Here is an 18,500-nt window from a genome sequence, read left to right as displayed (position 1 = left end):
TTTTTTTTTAATGTGTATACGTGTGCATTTCAAAGAAAATAAACTATAGACCTAAGTATTTGTTCATGTTCTGAGGTGGTAGATAGCTCTGGGTCGTCCTCCAACACCATGGGTGGCGGCATTCTACGCAGTCGTCTCCCGCCATAACAGGAAAAGAAGAACTAACGCAGGCGCAATTGTGACAGTCATACCGTTAGAGCGTAGTGCGCCAGTTAGTGCTGCGCAGCCGCCACAGATCAGAAACGGTAAAGACATAACAGCAATGGCAGACGAAAAGCCTAAGGTATGCAACGGATTATTTGTGTGTGATTTTGTTTATAGTCTGAAACCATTATATGGATTAGTTGTAAAATTTCCGCTCCAAGATATCTGTTGTAGAACCAGTCCGTCAACAGCGCGGCAACTCCTCGTCGAAATTACGTTTTAGCAAGCTAGCGGGGGGCGGGGGGGGGGGGGGATAGCATAATAAGCTAACATGGCTAGCGTCGGACCTGAGCCGAATGATATAAACATCGATTTATGGCCGTCTAAACAACATGAACGACATATTTAAAACGTATCGGTTAAAATAATGTGTGCAGAACGTGCTGTGTTACTGATAAGAGAACTAACTCAAACAGAGGAAAAAGATGATTGTTCCGACACCGCAGCGAAAGGTTACTAATGTAATGGGCCAACCGTATGGTGTTAACCGTTAATTATCACTCGATCCTGTGTTAAACTAACTTTGTCACCATCATCTCCACCTCGACTCGACAGGCTCAGACAGGTTTATTGGTACGTGATGCACTATTGGTCTTTGAAAGACCATCGCGTATTTACGTTCTAGGCCATTGTCGTTTTACGTGCTATGCTAATGCTAGTATGTTTCTTCCTCTGCACGCACTAAACCCTCCGGGTTGGGCTCACCAGGTGCAGCCAGAGAGGTGTAACTGTTTTAAAATCCAATCCACACAGGGGCTTCAAATGTGAAAGCTAAGTCCGTGGTCTCGAGTAAAACTCTTGTCATTTACCACCACTCCTTTCTGAATGTGTTGTAAATGAAGACATATGATGTGCTAGAAAAATTACAAGTTTTATGTATTTCAGTCTTCTCATCCATGACTGTTTGTGGCTTTCAGGAGGGGGTGAAGACAGAGAATAACGAGCACATCAATTTAAAGGTGGCAGGACAGGATGGCTCTGTGGTGCAGTTCAAGATCAAGAGGCACACGCCTCTCAGTAAACTGATGAAAGCTTATTGTGAACGGCAGGTGAGAGCATTCTACTGTCTTGAACTTTCTTTGACTTTTTAATACACTTTTTGATTTTCAACAAATTTCATTATATATAATAATCAGTTGTACAGGATTAACTATTATTTGAATAAAATTGATTTGTCTGTCTTTAAGGGGCTGTCAATGAGGCAAATACGATTTCGATTTGATGGTCAGCCCATCAATGAAACAGACACACCTTCGCAGGTAAGGCTGCACTTGCATCTGTGGATAAACATGTTTGTTTGTTTTTTGCTGACTGAATGTTGTTTCGTGCATAACTTACCTTCTGTCCCCCTTTTGAGTGGAGTGGTTGAACTATTGTGACATTACGCTATGTCATCCAATTGCAGTTGAGACATGTTACAGTTTAGACATATAAAAAATTTTATGTTAATTTAATGTTGTCATGCAGGGTAACTGACAGTTTTATAAGTGATCAAGTTGTTCATCATTTCAGTCATGGTCTGCTTTCATTTAATGGACTATTTCCTTCATTTCAAGACTGCATGCATTGATTTGAAAGGTCTGGTGTGGAATTCAGTCAGTCCACGGACTTGCAGTGTCAACTGAAGGAAGAATAGCTGAATAGTGAGAGAGAGTTGCTCTCAGGAAACAGTGATCACTATGACTACCTGACTGAAGCTTTCCTGATTTTAAAGCATAATTGTAGTGTTTTTAAATCTGGAAATATCTTCCACCGTTTTCGGGTTTGAGTTTACTTTCGGACCCAATCATGGTGCCCATTGGCATGATGTTGTGACCTCTTCACCAGCTGCCATCAGATAACAAACAAATGGGGAACAAAATGAATCCCTAACACTTAACCTTTCCTCCACTGGCCTTTTGACATCGAACTGAACTGACGTTTTAACTTTTCCTTGCAGCTAGAAATGGAGGATGAAGATACAATTGATGTGTTCCAACAGCAAACCGGTGGTTCTTCTCTTTAAAGACTGTTACCGTCGAACATCTCTACCTCCCCTTCACTTCCCTGAACATCTTTTGTTAATGCCCAGTCTTCAAATGCTACCAGCCAGTGGAATGCGTGAACAAAATGCTCCGACACAGCAGCATCAGCACAGTTGTTATGGATGGGTTTGATCACACGGTCAATAAGTCAGAACTGCACAGTGCAGGCCAGGTTTAAGCTGCAGGGTCTAATGTGCCGAAGAAATTAAACTCTTGTCAATTTCTTTTTCTTTTGGCAGTAGGGAGGAGAAATTATTCGCTCATTGTTTTAGTTTTTATACTCCGTCATTAAAGTTTTGATTCAGACAGAATTTTGTTGTTGTCAAGTAAGCCTGCATTTTAAATTCACTCTGTTGTTTTGAAAATGTATTATTGGAATAAATTTAGTCTTTTTTTTTTTTTTTTTACAAATGGCCCTGGGTTGTTGTTTTTTTTTTTTTTGGTGGTGTATGAACCATACCATGACATATTGTTCGGACAAGAAGGTAATACTCAAATTAATACAATGTGGTATGTTTTCTTGCCTGCCACAACACATTGTGAATTAGTACAACTTGCCAGCCCAGTAAAATGAATCATCTCATGTAACTACTATATCATGGATTTTTTTTCTTTTTTAAACAAACATTTGCATACCTTGTACAACTAATACTTAAATGAAAAATATTTTTTCCGTGTCCTGTGACCCAGTGTCTCCAATCAATGTCAAATCACATATGATTGCAGGACACATAAGACCTTTTTTAATTATGTTTCACTCCTTGTTCTATTTTATATTCACCTTTTTATGGAAAATTGGCTTTAATGGCATTTATCCAAAGTCTGGTGGTCCGGGTCAGTTTGACCACACAATAGCAATATTGAGGATTTTGAAACAAGCATGAACTGGAGCTCAAGGATGAGTTCAAAACATTGTGGAGGTCAAAGGTCAAGGCAAAGCTTTGGGAAGCAGACATCTACTATCCATCCTACCCAGAACCAGAGAAGAAGATTGATGCCCTTCACCCCACTGTGCCGTGTGTAGGAGCCGATACCCTCTGAGACAAGCTAAATATTAGCTTAGCACATTGAATAGTTGTGGATGGGAGGTGTTAGGATACCTCAGTCAAACGTCATGAAGCAAATTTGGTTAATCAAATTAAAACGAGAAAATTGCTTCTCATCCTTTGACAGTCAGCAGTGATTAGAAGCAGCAGTCATTCTTCCAGTCGTCAACAAACGTGTTTTACTGGCCTAAGTTTAGAGGTACTTTGCCAAACTAGTGCACACAGGAAAGAAGCTCCAGCTTTGTCTACTACTACTGCTACTGTAAAGTTAAAATGTCTGGTAAACTTATAACCATTTTGTTTCACTTGTTTCAGATAAAAGTCTATTTGATGACATTCAAAATCCCTGTGGCACTCATTGTGGAAGCGTAATTCCCGGTCCCATAGTTCTTTTTTCTTATACTATGAAACCACTGTGCTATTATTTATGTATGTTTTGGCAGAGATGGAAGTGCTCAGACCCTCTCCTCAGCCAGGAGTACCAAAATAATGTAGTGAAAATACTTAATTATGAGTAAAAATAAATAAAGTAATATGTGAACAAAAAGAGATCAGCAGCAAATGTAGTTTGGGTCATAAACTAATGGTACTGGTTTGGTTACCTTGGCTAATATATTAGGTTATTTATATAGAGGCAGTGTGTAACTTTACAGCTGGAGCCAGTTTGAACTACTAGATACATACTTTTATGTGCCACCTCAATCTGACACTTTGTGAAATGATTCACGGGAAAAAATTAAAATAAGCTTCAAATACAAAAATCTGTTTTCAGTTATTGAACTCCTATTTGAGATGAAACTTTAAAAAAAGGACGAGTCTCGATTTGGTAAAGCTGTTAAAATATGTCCTTTACAACGCAGCGTTTCTCAGATGTCAGAGGCCAGACAGAAGGAAAAACAGTGGTTTAACCTCGAAGTAAATTACGTCTGTTAAAGGCTTTTTATGTTGTCTAATGGGTTCTTTTTTAAATCCGAACGTGGCTGTTGAAACGTATCAGAGAAGAAATTCCAGCATTTCCCTCTTTAATGTCAGTTAGTGGACTGTAAATATAAAGTAAATAAATTATCGAGTAAATTAGTTCCGAAGTAGGATAAATGTACTTCCGTCTTCTTAAACGCGCTTTCAGTGCCTTCATCTCCATGGCAACCGTTGCCCGGTCCACCGTCGGTGAACATGCCACTGGCAAACTGAGATTACAAAAGTCCAGCTGGATAGAAGTTTAGCGATATACGGGATAATTGAAACGTGTGCTTGTGGGTGAGTTTTGAATATGGTGAAGGAAGGTATGATATATTTGTTGTTCATAAAAGTGAATTCAGCAGCAGGCTCAGTTGTTACGTTTCCCATTTGCTAGAACTGTTTACCTGTTGTAATACAAGTTAGCTTGTAGCAGCAGGTTCCCTTGACTGCGCTAACGTTAAATTCGACATTATTTCATAAAACTGAATTTGGCACTCGTAAACTAAATAAAACGATTGCAAAACTATATGACAGGATTGGGAACTCTCAGCTGGTGCTTTTATTTTAACTCATCCTTTAGAGATTAAATGATAATATTAAACCACCTTTACAACAATCGATATTAAAGTTCTTCCTATGCCGCAAGGCTTGTTTTTGAAATATGTCTCTTGTACATTTTTTTCTGTAAACAAAAAAAAACCCAAAAACAAAACAAAGTGATGAACCTGTTTTTCTCCCGGGTCATTTCTCCTCTGGATGTCCAGTGAGGAACAATAGTATGTAAGTTAAAACATTGGTTTGACATGATCTTTGGCTGTTGAGGAACATGAGTTTGCATGATGAATGTCAAATAAATGTTGAATATGAAACTGACTTACTGTAACTTTATAGTTAAATTTTCTGTTCTTCTGATGCAGTGGCATCAGAAATAAAAAAAATATTCATTGATTCCAACATTTAAGAATGCCAACTTGTTAGTCACATCAAGATGGTGAAATTTCCAGCTGGTAATTTCCAAGTGAAACACAATTCAGTTTACTTTTCCCTCCTCTGAGCTCCTTTTTTTCCCGAAGTCTGAGTTTTTCTTCTTTCTTTTTTGAAGTATCTGTTTCTGTTAGTCTAATATCTGATATGATCCCTGCCTGCGGACCATATATCAAACTGATTTTTGGAACAGGGAGATGGAATAGGAGCAGCTACCGGAAGAACCCTCTGGATTCATCTTCTTCTGGAGTTACTTCAGCGACCTTAGGAGAAATGTAAAAGGAGATGGAGAGCAAAGAACTGCCTGGTTTTAGGGGATTGATGCCTCATCCACCCAGCAAATCTCCAGAGCCCAAGCCTCTGAGTAACAGGCGCAGAATCTGTCCAGTCAGACAAGGCTTTACAAATATACAGCGGGGCCTCTACTCAGACACCATCACTACTCTAAGGTTCCAGGTAAAAATGCAGAACGTAAACATGCGAATTAGGCAGACAGAGATATTAAATAACAGTGTTTACTGATTACTCCTTACCTGACAACCAGCACAGATCAAAAGGCAGATCCAACCTTGAGTTCAGTGATAGCAAGACACCAGAAGGTGAGATGCCATCTACCATTTTTCGACAGTTTCTGTATGATTCACTAACAATTGTATTATTTACTAACATTTGTGTCCTATAAAATACAGTGTTTCATAGGCTTTGAATGATCTGTGTCCTTTCTTTAGTTACCACCCCCCAGACACCATTTGTCCAATGCGAGCTTGACAAAACAGACTACAATGCACCTCCTACCTCATCGCATGCTGCTTACTTCTGCCGTGGTGGCGACACGCCAAAGGTCCAGATGCCCTACCAAACCGTTCCTGGTCAGATCCCCCGCAAGCTAGAAATAGAGAGGTATTGTGTATGACAGAAGAGAGGTATTCTGTTGCATTTATCTTATCTTATGCCATGACTTGTTTACATTTCTTTATGTCTCTTTGACAAGACGGCGACGGAAATACCTGCAGTTTGATATTGAACAGCTTCTGGCAGAACAAAACATTCACTCTAGTCTTTTGATGCCAAGGCGTTTGGGTAACAGTGACACAGATGGGACTGATCCAGACAGCTCTATGTCACCCTACCTCCCGCTGGAGGTGAGCCTGTTCTACAGAATTTTGGTCTTGACTTAACTATTTTCTTGTCTTTCATATAATGACACACATCTCTTTCCCTCCATTTTTGGAGATATTTGACAGTGATGAGTTTGACTGCCGTACTCCAGAAGACTGGCTTGCACTGGGAATGGCTGACAGATCCCCTGATCGAAAACCCATTCCTGCAAAAGCTCTGCTGCCTACAGATGATGGGATACCTCTTGGTATTTTACAAATTAATTCTTTTTCTACGCTTGAAACAGACATGGACAATACTTACTGTCTTTTTGACTGACTCTTTTTTTAAGATGACCCAAAACAACCCTCCGTGTTGTACAAGTGGCATTTAGTTGGAGTCCTGGCCTATAGTAAGGGGAAACGTCTGTACCAGGTAGAGAAAGTTCCCCAAAACAGCATATCGACAACAGAAGAACAGAAAAAGAGCAAGCTCCGTGGTCAGTTTTACCTGAAGAAATTACACTGTCTTGCTGATTGTCATATTGATAACACTTGTTATAGGGACCGTGCTTGTTCCTCTGTTGTACAGGAGCAAAGCCCCTAAAAACAAGCAGTAAGCACTGGGTACCCAGGATCCGATTATTATTCAATGCTGAGGACCCGCGTGTCTTTGTCCAGCGGATCCAGTTTGCCCTGCACTTCAGAGAGGAAACAGAGACCCTCCTCCTCCACCACTTGTCTGTGGACTGCATGCCTATTTGGAAGGGAACACCATCTCTTGAAGCACGCAGTCTCCAGAATATCAAAAGATATGCCCTCTCCACCCCTGGCCTCAGACTGAACATGTGAGCAATCCCAATATCTTTAAGGGCTGTCTTTACTTGGCATATTTATATTTTTCTGTGTGGTCAGTTTTCCAACAGATTCTTCTACCACCTCTTGAAATGTTTTCAGTGATAATGAGTATTCTGTGTGCAGAGAGGACAAATTACCAGGGGACCTGGAGATGGAGATTAAGCTTCAATATGCTCGAACTATGAACCGTATGAGCTTTGAAGATAAAGTGATGAACCACCCAGAAGACTTTCCACACATCACCCTGCCACAGAAGGCACCTAAGTATGTGCCACAGAGAGGTGAGAAGGATTTTCAATGAGTTCATGCTTAAGGAAATACAGCCCCCTTTTGACTGAAATCCCTCAGGGTTTTAGTTCCTTGTAAAATTTGTCCTGGGACCGTGGGATTGTTTTGACTGTAGGATAAATACCCATAAAGAAAAGGCAAATTAGTCTGCCACCATATGAAAAAGCTCCTCACATTCTCATTGTGGGCTGCTGTTCCTTTCAGCATACACAGCCAGTAGGACCTGCGCCTCGTCCATGATCCATCGGTCTAAAGCTTTCTTGTTGCTCTGCTCCATGTTGTATCCAGTGTATAGTATCAATAAACACAACTGATTTGTGGACTTATTAAAACACGGCAGTTGAAATAAAATGCTGCAGATACTGAACCAATCAGAATTGTTTAGCTGAAAAAGGTTTACACTCATAGTTTCAAGAACTTCAGCTAGTAGTTTTTGGGTGTCTGGAACTAAATTTAGACTCTGGCTCCTGCAGTTGAAACAAAGGTAGTTACTCCAAAGGTTCCTAGTTCCCAGAGAAAGTTCCGGAAGTTGAAAAACGGGCTAATATCTCCTGACATCTCCGTATTCTTACTACTTGACCCTGCTTTGATTGGCCTGTTCACAGGAAATGTTCCAGTTCCTGACTTTCCCTATGAGAAGAACCGAGAAGCATTTGTGTTTAGGTCCCTTTTGACAAAGCCAGAAGTGATCTGTGTATTATCTGAAATAAGGCGTGAGTGCAGCACAGTATCAGCCATGAGACTCTTCAATACCTCTTCGATCAAACCCCTGCAACTGGACAAGTTTGAACTTGTTCAGTCTCAAATGTATTCCCAGGTATGGCAGCAATGAGCTGACTTTACCACTTCCTCTGTTAATTGTGCTTTTACAATTTACTGTTTCTAAATCATCAGGGCCATTACTGCTCATTCTTGTTGTAGGTTGAATCTTGAATGTAACTGTGGATGTAGATTTTTCAAAAGACTGTGTGTCTTCATTGTTCTTCAGATTAGCTTGTTTCTACGGGAGTCATGGATGGTCACACTGAAGAACATTATGCGGTCCCACCTGGGATTCATTGGCAAAGGCACATATGACGTGAACGTGTCTTGCTGGGAGATGTACAAGATTTCCAAGATGCATAAATTGATGACTGTGGTGCGCTACAACGTGCAGGACACCCTACGCTACATCGTGCAGGACTCATTGGTCAGCCTGATGGAGTTGATCCTGGATGCCTGCTGCAATGTGCTAACTTGTCCTGAAAACCTGGTCTGGCAGGACACCCTCATCACCAGCCCCTTCAAGTAGGGCAGCACACACTTGCACATGCATGTACACACTGGAAACCTTACACATTTAACGATTTTTAAACTTTGGATATCTTACTAAACTATTGCCTCCAGTTGTCTCTCACCACAATTTTATGTTGATATATTTACACATACTACTCCCTTTTACATCCATGTTCTTCCACTTATCCTGTTAAGGGTTGTGGGGGGGCTGGAGCCTATCCCAGCAACTTTCGGGCGAGAGGCGGGGTTCACCCTGGATGGGTCGCCAGTCCAACCCAGGGCCAACACATATAGACAGACAACCATTCACACTCAAAGCCATGCCTACGGTTAATTTAGAGTATCAATCAGCCAAGTCGCCTCTCGCATGTCTTTGGTTAGTGGGAGGAAGCTGGAGTACCCAGAGAGAACCCTTGCAGGCACAGGGAGAACATGCAAACTCCACACAGGAAGATCCCGTGTCTGAGCCGTGGCTTGAACCCGGACCCTTCTTGCTGTTAGGCAACAGTGCTAACTACTGCACCACCGTGCCGCCTCCCTTTTACATATCTACTCATAATGTTAATATATCTTAGAATACATTATTGTTTATTATTGAGGTAGTTATACAATGTTGTGACTGTAATATTATCCTGATGTTCAGGCCAAAGAAGAGCCCTCTGTTCCAGTTGGACCTGATTCTGGATGAGACCAGTGTTCATTACACTACACCTTTGGAGAACTTTGAGAAATCTATTGATAACCTGATCAACAAAGGCATTCTGGCCACACACAACGTACCACAGCTTGATAAGGTAAAATATCATCTCCTATCAGCCTAAATCATACACTGACAGATTTTAAACTGAATTCCAAGTAGAGGTGGAACAATTACTGGGCTGAATATTACCCATTTTGTCATTTTTTTTAATCAGCTGGTGCCTGCACACACAATATTGATACAAAAGAACAACAAACAAATGTCTGCAGTTGACCTGGTTAGTCTGGCTGCAGCGGAACAGCGTTAGCACTCCCTCTTGTGTCCATTTTGCCATCCTGTATTCTACATGCAAATGACTTGAAGTGCTGTGGTGCTGCTCGATGTTCCATACCTGTGAGAAAATAATAAGCAGAGTTCAGTGTGTACCTACTGAGGAAAACACTGGCAATGGACATGTTTTATAAGCTTACCCTATGAAGGGTCGTGGGGGTGCTGGAGCCCATTCCGGATGCCTTCAGTTGAGAGGCAGGGTTCACCCTCGACAGGTCACCAGTCCATCACAGGACCAACACATAGAGACAGACAACCATTCACACTCACAGTCACACCTACAGTCAATTTAGAGTATCAATCAGCCTCGTCCTCTCTTGATGTCTTTGGACTGTGGGAGGAAGCTGGAGTACCAGAGAGAACCCACACAGGAACAGGGAGAACATGGAGACTCCACACAGAAAGATCCCGTGTTCGAGGCGGGTCTCGAACGCGGAACATTCTTGCTGTGAGGTGACAGTGCTAACCACTGCACCACCGTGCCTCCATGTTAAAATGATGTCCATAATAATGTTCTTTGGAACCAAATCAGAGATGCTGCTTGCCAGTGCAACAGTGGGCACTAATATTGTTTGTGTGTTTCGTATTTATTTTCCTTAATGTAAAGTTTACCATTCTTCACAGAGTTTTTACCTGTATTGACACTTAATAAATGTTCATTTAAGCTCACCAGATTTCTCATTACTAATTATAATTAAATTATTGAATTTATCGAGGCCCCCCCAAAACAAAACAACAATGTGGTGTTATCATGACCTAACTTCTCTCTGGATAATGCCATTAAACTCAGACAGAAGAACCTGTATTCGTAAACAGAGAATGTAAATCTTTTTCTTGATGGGCTATTCTACCCATGAACAATGATGGTGTTGTCACTGTTAATGTCCCTCTTTTGTGTCTACTAGTTTTTGATGCGGAAGTTGTTCATTGCGGATAATCCTATTCTGGAGTCAGTGAATTTGTGGGAACCGCAAGTAACAAAACTGAGAGAGAAGATCTGCATGGCTCTTTCTAAAGCTGCCATACCTCTCAAGGCTTATGCTGCTAAATATACAAAATACTTAGAGCTATACAACTTGGACATAGAAACCCACCTCAAGTAAGTTTGTTTTGAGATTTTATATCTGAGAGAATAAATAGATCAGCAAGATTCAGGTATTGATGTTCTCTGCATCCATTTTTCTCTGCCAGGTCCCATACTGAAGTTGAGAAGACATTGCAGGAAGTGAAGAAGGAAGTGATACATCATCTCAAAGAGGGGGAAAAGATCAAACAAACTCTACCTTCCTCCATTGTTATTGGTCCATTTGCTGTCCATGTCAAGACTGTACGTCAGGCTCTCTTAAACAAAAACAGAGCTTTAGCCGATGCCTGGCTGGGCCATCTTGCTCTGAAGCTGCGCAAGCAGATTCATGATGTAAGTCCAAAAACTTGTAAATACTTATTTGTTTTCAGTTTTATTTTGTGTATTATTGTTGGTTACTTTTTAAATATATTAATATTAGATTGGTGGCTAATTATTATGTCATCCCAGTTTTGCCAAAATCTTTTCTTCTTCACTCATTATCACTGATGAGGAAATATTAAATATAACATTTAAGGGCTTTTCCAAATGACTTTTTTCATTCACAATATTTACATATCTTTTTTTCAATATGTACAAAATGTGAATATCATAGAAACTTGTTTTCATAAAGATAATATTTTGTGTGTGTGTGTTTGTGTGTGTGTTTGTCTAGGTATTTGAAGAGTATAGCATCATTTCTAAAAAGTTAGGTGACAGACTCAATAGCATCGAGGAATTGACTGAAATGAGGGACTGGATTAAACAAATCCCAGATCAGCTCAAGACCTTCAAGGTGCAGATTAAAGATTAAAATTCCTGTTATCTTTTCAATATGAATGTTTTTATTAATTTTATCTCTATGCTTCCATACTTTTTTCTGTCTATAACAGGAAATTACGGCAAATGCCCTGACAGGCTATGAGCTACTAGAAGAGTTTTTGTACTCTCCTCCTGATAATGATGTTCATAAATTGTAAGTGTGTGCATCAACATGCTGAATTTTGAAAACTAAATGGATGAAAAACTATTTTATGTCAGTGTCTAGTCATCTGATAATGATGTTCATGAAATGTAAGTCTGTGTTAATGTGTTTTGTCTTTGTCTAGTCATCTACAAAGACATTCTCAGATAGTGAATCAAGAATCCTGGCATGCTCACCACTATCACTATCACTGAATCGATAAATAAATGCATTGCAATTAACAAACAGCCTCTACACAAAAGGCACAAATTCAAAGCAGGGTAGTGTCTGCATCCATTACATCTAAATACTGTTCATCCATCCAGTTGGCAATCTTTTAATAAATCAAATATCTGAGACACCCATTCACCCCTCAACAAACAAATAACAGGAAGATATCTCTCTAGCAACCCTGTTGGATGGTAAAGCCAGTTTGTCCCACACCATATCTCCATTTCCTTCCAGAACAGGCGCTTATTTATGAAGTTCCGCCACAATACTGAGTTGCTCTATTATGGACACTTGCACTGTGCTGAAGCCCTTTGTAACCTCATTTTCCGGTCATGTGATTGAGAACAGGACATGCATGTTTGCCATAGTTTGAAGTATGGAGAGCAAGTCATATCTCAGCATTTTACCTAAAATACCCAGTACAGCATGTTCCTTGCTTAGACCAGAACTGATATTGGTATAGTTAATGCCCAAAAGTGGAGTCACTATTTAATTACTGCATGAACATTCAAGGGGCGGCATGGCTCAGAGGTAGACTGGCCATCTAACAACCGAAGGGTTGCTGGTTCAATCCTCACTTCCCCTGGTGACCATGTTGAAGTGTCCTTGAGCAAGATACTGAGCCCCTGATTACTCCTGATGGCCCTGTGACAGACTGGTGACCCGTCAAGGGTGAACCCTGCCTCTTGCCCAGTGTCAGCTGGGATAGGCTCCAGCCCCCCTTCTGTGACCCTTAACGGATAAACAGTACAGAAAATGGACGGATGGATGAATCAACACTCTCAAGTGGGACTGAGGGTGATTTAATTGCTTCATTGTGGTTTTTGATAAGTGCTGTGTCATTGTTGTGACTGATATAATCTGTGCAGGTGGGCAGCTATTAGGTGGCCTCATAGGATAGCACAGCAGATGGAGGAAGTTGTCTTCCAACATGCTGAGGATGAGGAGCATTTTCGCAAAATCCAGCATGTTGACCAGAGCAACTTGGAGAAAGATCTTAATTCTTTACAGGTCGACTAAGCCCTCTACATTCTCTTTATGCAATAACTCATTTGAAGATTGCATTCAGATATATTTTCAGATCATTTGGACACATTTGGAATATTTTCATCAAACGTTTTTGTCATTTCTACTGTATCATTAATCCTGGCACTCTAGACAGATGTTAAAATCCTACATTTCATGAAAGAAAAGTAGTTTTGAGGTGAATTAAAATGTCACCTCAATTGAATTTGTAGATTCTGGTCGCTGGTTTTGCCGGTGACACACACATTGATCAAGTGAAGGAGAAGGCTAAGGAGGTAAACCGTATTGCCAAGAAACTGAAAGAGTGCCAGACCTTGGCTCAAACCTACAACAACAGAGAACGCATGTTTGGTGATCCTGTCACAAAGGTAAGTTAAAAAAATGCATTAAGCAAAATATTTCTCAGGTTTTTAACTGCTAAACAAACTGTGTCTGACAATAAAATGTATTACAGTATGATGGTCTGCAGAAGCTTGTAAAAGATTTGCAGCCATTTAAGGACTTATGGATCACCACCTATGATTGGATACGTTGGCATGAGAGCTGGCTAAATGACCCGCTATCTGACATTGACCCTGAGCAGCTCGAGCAAAATGTCACAGAGGCTCAGAGGACCATGGAAAAATGTGTAAAGCATTTCAAAGATATTCCTGGTGGGTAACAAATGGATTAAAAAAAAAGATGTAAATTCCCTCACTCTCACTTTTCTCTATTTTATTTAGTCATTTTAGGTTTGCACGGACCTTTATTTGGACAGAGTTTAATTATAATGGTGATGTGGCTTCCTTTTAAACACCATCAAACAATTTTGCACAATCGAAAGGGTTTGCTTGCCCGCTTGGTTCAGGAAATTCATTTCACAGAATATCTACAGCTCAGTCAGAGAAGAAATAGATAAGAATGAAACATGTAATCAAAAAGGGGGGGAAACAATTGTCTGTTCTTTTTTGCTTCCCTTCTCAACTCTAGACTGCCAGAGGGTGGCAACTGAAATCCGCAGTAGGATTGAGGACTTCAGTCCTTATGTCCCTCTGATTCAGGGACTGAGGAACCCAGGAATGAAAATCCGCCACTGGGAGAACCTGTCCAACCGCATTCAGATTCAAGTCATACCCAAAGGTAGCCTGACATTCTCCTGCTGCCTGGACATGGGCCTGCAGAACCATATGGATGATGTTGCCCAGGTGGTTGAGTTGGCTGGTAAAGAGTATGCCATTGAACAGGTACTTCATATTCACACACCATTTTAGATGTTTAGCTGTGTTTGTATTCGAGTTAAGAATGAATAGAGAACAAATTGATGATGGAGTAGAGACAAACTGATGTTTTTAGTTCAAAGCATTTACATCTTAGTGTAGAATATCCTTCACACAACTGGTGACCTCTACCGTTTCTTTAACACCTCCTCACCCAGGCCCTGGAAAAAATGGAACAGGAGTGGTCAGGGATCCTCATTGATGTGTTACCCTACAAAGATACAGGCACATACATCCTGAAGAGCTCAGATGAAGTGTCCCAGTTGCTTGATGACCACATTGTCATGACGCAGAGCATGTCCTTCTCTCCCTTCAAAAAGACCTTTGAAAGCCGCATCACCAAATGGGAGAGCAAACTCAGAATAACTCAAGTACACTCTCACACAGTGATGTCTTTTCATCAGTATTGTCTGATTGTAGTGTCTTATGTTGTGCCGCTGCCTTCTATGGGTTATTGCAGGATGTGCTGGAGGAGTGGGTGACATGCCAGCGCTCCTGGCTCTACCTGGAACCCATCTTCAGCTCTGATGATATCAACCAGCAGCTTCCTGTGGAAGCACAGAGGTACAAGCAAATGGATCTAACATGGAGGAAAATCATGAAAAGCGCCTATCATAACCGAAAGGTGGATATTACAATACTTTGTATTACAAGAGAGAGGTTATGGTTCAAGAACTAGATGATAATAAGGCTGAGGGTCATGACAGTTCTTATGTGCATCCCAAGGTGATTGAGCTGTGTCCGGATACTCATCTGCTCGACAACCTCAAAGAGTGCAACGCACTATTAGAACAAGTGCAAAAGGGGCTCAGTGAGTACTTGGAGACAAAGCGGCGCTCCTTCCCCAGGTAATCCCCAGTCAGTGTTTTCAGACACCATGGAATTCATGTTTTCTTATTGTACAAATACTGACATTTACCTCAGCTGGTGTGTGTATAGATACTTTTCATAAGATACACTCCCCCATAGACATTGAATGGCAAACAAAGTTAGAAAACTGGCAGACATCTTCAGAGTAAAAGTAAACGCTGCTGGAATCAACACTACTGTGTACATTGAACAACACTTGACTTGAATATAGCTACATAAGAGTGACATTACATTAAAATGTCTGTGGGTATACATTTGTATATGACAAGTTGACTGAATTCATTTGTGATGTCTTTGTAATGACAACTTGACATTAACCCTAACCCTAACCCTAATGTCAACATGTCATAACCAGAACAACTTGTGGTAATGTCACTTTGATTTATGTCAAGTTGTCATAATCAAGACAACTTCAACAATGTCAAATTGTCCTGACAAAATAAATGACACTTCATGACAGAGGTTATAAACATTCATGACTTGTTTATTAATATTCATGAAACATTCATGACAGTTTTATGTCAATTTAATGACAATGTAAGGCCACTCTTATGTAGCTATACTCAAGTCAAGTTTAATCAAGAAACAACACACAATTTCACAATGTGACTACTGAATTCATATTTTATTTGTAGGTTTTACTTCCTGTCAGATGATGAGCTGCTGGAGATTCTCTCCCAGACCAAAGACCCCACTGCTGTACAACCCCACTTGCGGAAATGCTTTGAGAATATCGCAAAGGTTTGTTTTGTTTCCTGACTGCTTTATTCACAGACCACTGAGAATGTAACAGGCACACACAAGACTCAGATATTGCTTCCTTTTCAGCTTCAATTCCAGTCCGATCTTGAGATAACACATATGTACTCTGGAGAGGGTGAGAATGTGAAGCTGTTTCTGCCAGTTCAACCCACTGCGAATGTGGAAGACTGGCTCAGTGGAGTGGAGAAATCTATGAAGGCAACGTTGAGAGATAACATTGACCGCTCACTCAAAGTATACCCAGAGGTAGATGACTTTCATGTCGTTGTATGGATCTGTTCTCTTGTCTTGTACAGCCTGCTTATGTGTGCTTATGTGTTCCTTCTTGTCCTCAGCAACCTCGTCCAGAGTGGGTGTTAGCATGGCCAGGCCAAGTTGTAATAGCTGGCTGTCAGGTCTTCTGGACTGTTGAGGTGTCTGAGGCGTTGGAGCAGGGAGACTTGGCCAACCGTCTTTATCCCCAACTACAAACACAGGTATCAAACTTGAATTAGATTTGCCAATTGACATCAAAACATGGTGTAAGTTTGAAGTCTGGGTTCTGAGGGCCAAGGGTCTGAGGGAAAAATCCTAATAACTGGATTTGGATTGCTTTGTTACAGCCTGTATGTATGTTGTGATCCCAGCAGCCAGAAATGAACAGACAGAAATCGGTACAGCATTGATAGAGAAATGACAGTCATAAAGACTGAGATTTAAGTCAGAAATCAAAGTTAAAGTCACAGGTTGTTAAAGAAGATTGTCCCATTACACAACCTATGGCACTGTGTCTCAAACAACAGGCACTAAACTCAATAAAGAGGCAGGGCATGAAGTAGTAATTGCATTATGTCATGTGTGGATAGCTTTGGTCTTCTGCAATATCACCTAACCGGTGCCCCTGCCATCACACAAAGAAAATTGCATTCGCGACCTTGAATCTGCAACATTTTTCATCTTTGTCATGTTTCTTCTGATTATGTTGCATTTTGCATTTTTGCAGCTGGGTGACCTGGTGCAACTGGTGAGAGGAAATCTGTCAAGAATACAGAGAGCTGTGCTGTCTGCCCTCATTGTCATAGAGGTCCACGCTAAAGATGTAGCAGCCAAACTGGTGGAGCAGGAGGTGTCAAGCGTCAATGACTTTGAGTGGATCAGCCAGCTCAGGTTCATTTGTTTATTTTTTATTCTTTTCAATTCAGTCAGTGTCTTCCCTTTTGGCTGCCTGCACACATTCTAGCATGATGATATTTTGGGGTTGCACGATTGTAGATATTACTGGGCAAGAGAGGACTTATATATCCGAGCAGTGAATGCAGAGTTCATATATGGATACGAATACCTTGGCAACTCTGGACGTCTGGTCATCACACCACTCACTGACAGGTAGACATCTATTCTAAAATTTTCTGTAATTGGTAAACTGGCATATTTTCATACTTCTTTGAATATACCATCTCCCCCCCCCCCCTCAGATGCTACCTGACCCTGACGGGAGCACTTCACCTCAAGTTTGGAGGCGCCCCAGCTGGTCCAGCTGGCACAGGAAAGACGGAAACCACTAAGGATCTGGGAAAGGCTCTGGCAATCCAGACAGTTGTTTTCAACTGCTCTGATCAGCTGGATTTTATTGCGATGGGCAAGTTTTTGAAAGGGCTGGCCAGGTAAGAAGCAGTCAACAAAATTATAACGTCGGTTACAGAGTCAAATGATACTCACTGTGACATCATCTCTTGTTTGTCTCTTGCAGCTCTGGCGCCTGGGCATGCTTTGATGAGTTCAATCGGATTGACGTGGAGGTGCTGTCTGTAGTGGCACAGCAGATCACCACCATACAAAAGGCGCAACAGCAAAGGGTGACGTGCTGCTTGATGCATACTGCATTCAAGAGAAATTAACTAAATTAATTTAAATCCATGAAATGACCAGTCAGAGTCAGGGATTTTGTTTGCTTGTCTTTTCGGACTACTTTTCTGTGAGGGAGTTGTATGAAAAACAATAGTCGTGTGTTTGTTGCATTTCTAGGTTGAGAAGTTTGATTTTGAGGGGATGGAGATCTCTCTTGTCCCCTCCTGTGCTGTGTTCATCACCATGAATCCCGGATATGCTGGCCGCACAGAACTGCCAGACAATCTTAAGGTTTGAGTTGATAATTTTATTTTCAGTAACTTTATAATGGGGAATTTAAGCTGTGTGAGCTCAATAAGCAAGATGATGTCTTCTCTTCTACAGGCTCTGTTTCGCCCTGTGGCCATGATGGTCCCTAACTATGCAATGATTGCTGAGATCTCTTTATACTCATTTGGCTTCAGTGATGCCAAAATCCTCTCCAAGAAGATCACCTCCACATTCAAGCTCTCCTCTGAACAGCTCAGCTCTCAGGTACAGTCATAGTACAGATGAGTGGAGCTTTGTTTGGCCAGAGCAGCATGTTATGTTATAGTAGGAATGTTGTTTAAAATGACATCCAAGTTTACTTACAGCCACTTGATAGCTTTTAGCTTCTAGTTTTAGAGTTTAAAATTTTGTCATTACAAAGTTGCTGTGTTCAAGTGAAATGTGAAACAGTAACAACATGACAGA

At 40.9% G+C, this 18,500-nt stretch overlaps 2 protein-coding genes across 2 annotated transcripts in view; both read left to right on the top strand.

The window, feature by feature from the left end:
* Positions 1-130: 130 nt before the first annotated feature.
* On the top strand, positions 131-2,643 carry sumo2a (small ubiquitin like modifier 2a). The gene is made up of 4 exons (XM_086211268.1): positions 131-283; positions 1,122-1,253; positions 1,392-1,463; positions 2,144-2,643. The coding sequence occupies exons 1-4, from the start codon at positions 263-265 to the stop codon at positions 2,207-2,209; spliced, it is 291 nt and encodes a 96-aa protein (XP_086067394.1). The 5' UTR covers positions 131-262; the 3' UTR covers positions 2,210-2,643.
* A 145-nt stretch (positions 2,644-2,788) lies between these two features.
* Positions 2,789-18,500, top strand: part of dnah1 (dynein, axonemal, heavy chain 1) — a 34,534-nt gene continuing 18,822 nt past the window's right edge. Inside the window, 32 exon segments of the mRNA XM_086211267.1 lie at positions 2,789-4,531; positions 5,412-5,674; positions 5,763-5,817; positions 5,947-6,118; positions 6,210-6,360; positions 6,452-6,584; positions 6,669-6,815; positions 6,908-7,163; positions 7,297-7,454; positions 8,067-8,278; positions 8,450-8,748; positions 9,380-9,530; positions 10,672-10,865; positions 10,958-11,183; positions 11,506-11,625; positions 11,723-11,805; positions 12,894-13,035; positions 13,263-13,418; positions 13,505-13,703; positions 14,020-14,273; positions 14,465-14,677; positions 14,767-14,931; positions 15,033-15,154; positions 15,812-15,917; positions 16,005-16,197; positions 16,200-16,414; positions 16,921-17,084; positions 17,190-17,303; positions 17,393-17,581; positions 17,668-17,773; positions 17,943-18,056; positions 18,150-18,299. Of these exon segments, the coding sequence (XP_086067393.1) occupies positions 5,504-5,674; positions 5,763-5,817; positions 5,947-6,118; positions 6,210-6,360; positions 6,452-6,584; positions 6,669-6,815; positions 6,908-7,163; positions 7,297-7,454; positions 8,067-8,278; positions 8,450-8,748; positions 9,380-9,530; positions 10,672-10,865; positions 10,958-11,183; positions 11,506-11,625; positions 11,723-11,805; positions 12,894-13,035; positions 13,263-13,418; positions 13,505-13,703; positions 14,020-14,273; positions 14,465-14,677; positions 14,767-14,931; positions 15,033-15,154; positions 15,812-15,917; positions 16,005-16,197; positions 16,200-16,414; positions 16,921-17,084; positions 17,190-17,303; positions 17,393-17,581; positions 17,668-17,773; positions 17,943-18,056; positions 18,150-18,299 (5,130 nt within the window). The 5' untranslated portion in view covers positions 2,789-4,531; positions 5,412-5,503.

This window comes from Aulostomus chinensis, chromosome 8, assembly GCF_037954235.1.
Source record: "Aulostomus chinensis isolate RoL2024-O1b breed Wild chromosome 8, RoL_Achi_v1.0, whole genome shotgun sequence".
Taxonomy (NCBI): Eukaryota; Metazoa; Chordata; class Actinopteri; order Syngnathiformes; family Aulostomidae; genus Aulostomus; species Aulostomus chinensis.
Note: the sequence above shows the minus strand (reverse complement) of the source record. Positions and strands in the feature narration are given on the sequence as shown.

Coding starts and splice junctions, on each gene's coding strand:
- sumo2a (XM_086211268.1), top strand. CDS start 263: ATGGCAGACGAAAAGCCTAAG. Junction 284..1,121: donor TGGCAGACGAAAAGCCTAAG/GTATGCAACGGA, acceptor TGTGGCTTTCAG/GAGGGGGTGAAGACAGAGAA. Junction 1,464..2,143: donor AAACAGACACACCTTCGCAG/GTAAGGCTGCAC, acceptor TTTTCCTTGCAG/CTAGAAATGGAGGATGAAGA.